This window comes from Exophiala oligosperma (genome assembly GCF_000835515.1).
Source record: "Exophiala oligosperma strain CBS 72588 unplaced genomic scaffold supercont1.97, whole genome shotgun sequence".
In the NCBI taxonomy this organism is placed as follows: Eukaryota; Fungi; Ascomycota; class Eurotiomycetes; order Chaetothyriales; family Herpotrichiellaceae; genus Exophiala; species Exophiala oligosperma.
In genome coordinates, this window is record NW_015622914.1 from 1 (window position 1) to 5,918 (window position 5,918).

A 5,918-nucleotide genomic window follows, 5' to 3' on the forward strand; every position below is an offset into this window, starting at 1 on the left:
CACCGACTGCAACATCAGAATACTACTATCGCGGCGACCGGATAAAAACGCCTGAGATCATGATAGGTTGTATGCTATTACATCTAGATAAGATGGTTTCCCGCCATGAGCCGAGTACTAGCGGAGCTGCGCAGGACGCGGCAGCAATGGAGTTGGAAGACTGGGCCAGGGCAGTACGGCACGTGATAGGAGCTGATAGCCAGGTTACGCCAGTCCAAGGAAAGCTCAAACTTCCCAAACTAAGTTCTACTGAATCTATAGAGATGCTTGACATAATAGCTGCGTCCACGATAGGTCGTGCCCCATCATTACGTGTCGAGCATTTGACAGAGTTAAATTCGAAATGTCCGACGCTGGTAACGCTGGTGGAGGAGATTAAGCAGCGGTTAATAGCGTGTACTGGGCTTATCAGTCCGGTACGTCTACGCAGACTAGCGTCTATATCGCGGCCGTATGTGACGAGCGAAGGGTACCTAAATCTTGTTGACGTTAGCACAAGAGTACAAGCGAGTAAGGTTTTAATGGATAACATCAAGATGATGTCGATACCAATGCGTAAGGCATATGCAGAGTACATTTTAAGGGATAACATGAAACCATTGGCTGCGGCAAGAAAGGTGCTCGATAAACCAGAGAACCGTTCCTAGGAGCTACCTTGCGAGATAATCCACTGCATAATAGGACTAGGCATGTCAACTATGGCTAGATCATCATACCCGAGCGCACTTTCGATTGACCGCTGGTTTGGTGACGTACGAGTTTCCCTGATAATCTTTAAAACCTCAAGTGCTGTGTCTGACGAGGCTTTGCGGTTTCTGACAGCTTCGTGTAGGAACTCTCTGATTGCAGGATCCATTATATACTCCTCACTGGTCTCTATAAAGTCGGAGACGTAAGACATGTCTTGCACCTCCAAGTCGCTCATTGCCGTGTTTGCCGTAGTCTCTGCTACCGGGGTGCTAACTTGAGCGGGCTTACGTTCGTTCTCGGTATCCTCGTCTTCCTCAGCGAAGCCAATCAGTCGACCTCCGCGTGAAGGCGTGCTATACGTCGTGTGCTTCTTGTCAGTAGTTACGTTAGACGACGTTACAGATCTGACATCAGCATTACTTCTAGAGTCGGCTTCGCTCTTCGTTATCTCATCAGGTGTGCTTGTTCCTGCAGTGTTATCATCACCATCTGCGAAACCTAGCTTCTGCTTCCTACCTGGTGTTCCACTAGATGGAGCCTTCGACGATGTACCGGGATTAAATCCTCGTCTGTTATAGTTCTGCCTAGTATTGTAATATGCCTGCTTTGACGTTCCACTAGGTTCGTTCAGATTAGCGAACAGCAACTGCACACGATTTGATTGGAGCGCCAGTACAAACTCTTTCATCTCCTTGGCTGCCCTACCGAACAGTTCATCGTTGCGCTCTACCATTTTACCGCTACCCGATCCCTTAAAGTACGCTTCGATATCAGTGAAGACATCCGCCATGCTGTTACCCCGGTTCACAAGCCGCGAGTGCTCGTTCGGTTGCCCTGCAGCCATCTTGTCGAAATCACTAAACGTTAAGCGGACCCTGCTTCTGGATGTGTCACGAATCAACGATGATAAGAGTTTCACGATGCTTGCACTCAGTAACGTGTAGGTGCGCGACCTGTGGTCGCTGCGCCTGTGTTCGAGCGCCGCTGGATTATCACATTTATGAATCCTTATACGTGAAGCAGCATCCTTGACGCTTGCCCTAATACGGCTAGCACTATGCTTTGCAGGATTTCCCATTGCATACACATGTATCTTGTCCTCACTGAGCTTAATTGATACACGTATCAGATCGCGTATGAACTCTTCCATTTTCGATCTCTCACGTTCTGACCTACCATCCATGAATTTATGTGTAGTACACACGTTTAGTGCGATCACACCGTGGCATAGATACTGCCAACTATCGCGAAACCAACGCACAGCATCATCGTATAGGATATCAGATTTATTACTAAGATCCAAGGCAAGGTAATGCACCGACGGCGTTGGCGTGTGTTGGCATGCAGGATCATATGACATCGCTGAAGCTACATACGGGTGTATGTCTGTTGCATAAGGACGTTCAGCTAAGATTATGTGCTTTATCGGCAGAGCACAGTACATAGAGAGAATGTATCTTGTCAGCGGTGCAACAACACTGGTAAGATTATCATATAGGCCAATATCCGGTAGTAGCTCGATGCATCGTGTATGCAAAAGTTCTACTGTGCGGTCCATTATAGCTGTGTAGCATGCAGCGAAAGCTGCATGATGCTGTTCACGCCTCTGCGAACTCGCCTACCAGCTCTAGCTCAAACGGCTGCGGCGCCTTAGAGTCAGGGCACAGATCATCGTGGATATGCTGCATGTACTCGCAATAGTAACACTTTCCTGACTTAGCAACGGCATTGAGGACCCCTGTAGTGATAGAATTCATCTGCAGCTGCGCCCTGTCACGTCTCGGCAGAACATTTGTCACCGCAGGCCCAATGTTGACACGAAAGTTAGATTTGATATATGGAACAGTATAGAACCGCGGTAACATACGAGTACCGGTAGTACCTGTCATTGTCAGTATACTCGATTCTTCTAGTATCCACATAGCTCTGTTCGTTGTTTGTAGAATTGCAGCATACACGACAGCTTCCTGGCTTAGATAGAATGACATAGAAATCTCACTTCTGATGTACTGTGATACCATAGTCAACATAGGATCCTCTGCCATAAGCATCATACTGTTACTCTCATACACCTTAACGGCAAACATGTTATCCTCGGCGCTACTAACACATATAGTGATACCGACACCTAATGATAATCTCATCTGCGACAGCGCTCCAAGAGTGGAGTCTACCTCACTTTGATCTGCGAACACTATGATGTTACCAACGTTAGAATATGTGCCAATCAATGCAATAATTGTTGCTACAGTTGATGCCCTAGGTTTAACACATGAAGAAAACTTAATATTTTTGTGCGAGCAAACTTCCCCATCGCCAACTAGCGGCAGCTCTTTATGTTCAATATGAGCATTAACCGCTGCAAATTGTTCTTTACTGGGCGATCTGCGATGCTTCGCCCTTTCACAAACACCGATCCCAAACTCCTTGTATAATGCTGCTAGCTTGCAACACGACATAATAAATGCAAATACTATTTTATATTGTGAATAACAACTTCCAACACCTTCTTGTGTGTCGGATACCGTGTTCGCTGAACGCTCGGACTAAGTACAACAGAGACGGTAAACGTTGCAGTAGCTACTGCAACACATCTGACCAGCCGCGAGAAGTCTCTTGCAAATCCTTCTTTCTTCCATGCATTGTCGTCCAGCTCACATTCTGTGTACATCTTTGACATACGTACCCTAGAACCGTTGTACGCCCATCCATCATGAAACGACGGGTATACAGGTTGACACACTTCGGCAAGAGAGTCGATAATATTCAAAATGATACTTGTTGGAACGACAGGCACGCACGGCACATTGCCTAGTTTAATTAATGTAAAATTCTCGACGTCAGCAGTTTTCGTCGGTACTACAAGTGCACAGCCAGGTATGTCTACACACGGTGATTTCTTTCCATTGCGGCAAAAGTTAACTAGCATCTCGCCGTGCCTCCCAGTCAGTACGCAATCTCTGAAGTAGCTGTAATACGGTCCTAGCGTCGATGGAACAGGAGGCAGCAGCTCTACTGGATCGGGCTGTGAAGGCTTTAACGTCAGGGGCTTCTCTCTCGCGGCGTTTCGGCTCCGTTTATTGTCGTCATCGTACGTTTGTTTATAGTACATGTTAAAATATCCCGATTCTGCGTTATCACTGCTTGGCGGCTGGGTTCCAACAATGGTCCATTCGCGGGTAAATAGGCCGTCAACGAGAAGGTCCCTGATGTCGTCATCATAACTTACCACTGACGTATCCTCCAACATCCTGCTAAGAGCAAATAGCGTGGCGACAACTTAATATAGTGTCTTAGCGCAACCGCGTTGCGCTATCTTACATATGTAAATATGGAGCAATCCGATGAGTTGCCGCTTCTTATCGTAAGACAGCTTGTATTGTATATATCTTTCGCTGGTTATGTCAGCGAGTGTCGTATAGATCAAAATAATGTGTCAAGGTCAGGCATATGTGTATCACATAACGATGCCAACACGCAAATGCGTATAACGTTTATACATCAAGACGGACTTGCAAAGGCATCTGCCATGAGAGACGAGTTCGAAAGTTTGAATACACATATTCTACAGTCGTTTCAGCAACGCCCTGCGCTCATTGCGGATACGTGGGACGAGTGCAGTAGTATCAAAGATATCTATATGGAATGTGACAGTAAATACACAGCTTTTAGTTTATTTCAGAAAGGGTGCACCAACACATGTCCCGCTGGTACTGTCGTGTGTTCACGCAGTAAGAGATACGGACCTAACGGGTATCGTCCTGCGCTGTAGCTGTATTAAAACTCAGTGCAACGGTGTTGCAGGTGTTCACCATACTGTCGATAACATGTATAAACCTGGCGAGGCTTCTATTATCATGGCACTGCCAGACCAGTTTGGTACTGATATGGTAAACGCATTGATGTCATTTGCTGCCAACAGCAACGTACTAGCCAATGAGCTCGCTGATAGCCTCGGCTCTCTAGCAGCATGGTGCGGGGTAACATATTGTTCTGATTCAGGTATATGTATAACTCACAACGATGATATCTCGCGAATAGTTATGGTCTTCTTGCATCGTGACGGAGAGAGGTATGCCACCGCTCTCAAAGATGAGTTTATAGAATTAAATTCCGAACTGATACGTATGTACAGGCCACAACTGACACTCGTTGTCAGTGCATGGAACATTCGGGATTGTGATGTATACACTAAATGCGAAGAAGCTTGGAACGAATTTGTACTGTTTCAGCGAATGGTTTCAGGTGAGTCATATGACACATCAGTCTATGTACGTAAATCTGCTTGAAGAGACCGTAACTGCCATGCACTTGCCAGTTAATCTATACTTTTAAAACGTCAATGCGTGTTTTGCTGCAACAAGATGTTGCGAGAATTCACTATCTTGTCAACATGGACTCTACTGGATTTCGAAACTTTGCTATTCCGGCCGAAGAGGCTGCTACAGAAGCTGTATCGCTTAGACCTCACATGACACTGCGAAACGCCTGCGTGAAGTATAGAGATGCAGATGGTATAGTGTGGGTTGACAACCCAATTCCAGAGGCAAGCGCAGCTGTATCTGCAGGTCAGATACCGTGCCTCAACAGATTTGACAATATCGTAGGTCACTTAAACCATGGGCAGATAATTTGCTTCAAGATCCAATTAGTGGATAGCTTTACTGACATGGTAGACAGCCTCGCAGCCTTGTTAAGACCTGCCATCGCGTCGGGCCGTCTGTGGGCAGTACCAGGGACCGTAAAATACAGGATCTCTGGTGATGATACCAGTCCATGGAGACGCGGTAACGAGACGGCCACACCAGACGAGTCTCGTATCCTTGGCAAGCTGCTACGGAGTCATGCCGCGCCGATATCTGCCAGTACTGTACATGCCGCGATGGAAGCTGACAGGTATAGAGATCCTGTTGGATACCGTGACTTGTATTTATACCCACATAATGCAGCAATTTCCGTCGGACTCATCGGCTCATTACACGACAATGAATGTATCGACATGAGCCCTGGTGAGAAGCCAAAGGCACCAAACACTGAAATGAGACAGTACCACGATAATTTTGTAGGATATATCTGCTGCTACCATACGTCTCATTCGCATGAGGCTGGTAGAGTCAGACGTGTTACGTGCGACACTGACGTGCGTATACTGTCGCAGCAGGTTATTGATGATCTCTGCCTGGTGAGCAACCGTATTGCAAGTGTACAGACGCAGTACACTCAAGCTG

General features: G+C 46.7%; 2 protein-coding genes across 2 annotated transcripts; one reads left to right on the top strand and one right to left on the bottom strand.

Moving 5' to 3' along the window:
* PV06_11886 (uncharacterized protein) lies at window positions 1-4,046 on the bottom strand. Its single transcript, XM_016413632.1, has one exon. It carries the CDS (start codon window positions 2,246-2,248, stop codon window positions 644-646), a length of 1,605 nt encoding a protein of 534 aa, XP_016255988.1. The 5' UTR covers window positions 2,249-4,046; the 3' UTR covers window positions 1-643.
* PV06_11887 (uncharacterized protein) lies at window positions 4,025-5,010 on the top strand. Its single transcript, XM_016413633.1, has one exon. The coding sequence runs from the start codon at window positions 4,518-4,520 to the stop codon at window positions 4,977-4,979; it is 462 nt and encodes a 153-aa protein (XP_016255989.1). The 5' UTR covers window positions 4,025-4,517; the 3' UTR covers window positions 4,980-5,010.
* Window positions 5,011-5,918: the final 908 nt, after the last annotated feature.

Excerpts from the sequence above, each read along its gene's own strand:
- PV06_11886 (XM_016413632.1), bottom strand. The coding sequence starts at position 2,248 with ATGGACCGCACAGTAGAACTTTTGCATACACGATGCATCGAGCTACTA.
- PV06_11887 (XM_016413633.1), top strand. The coding sequence starts at position 4,518 with ATGTATAAACCTGGCGAGGCTTCTATTATCATGGCACTGCCAGACCAG.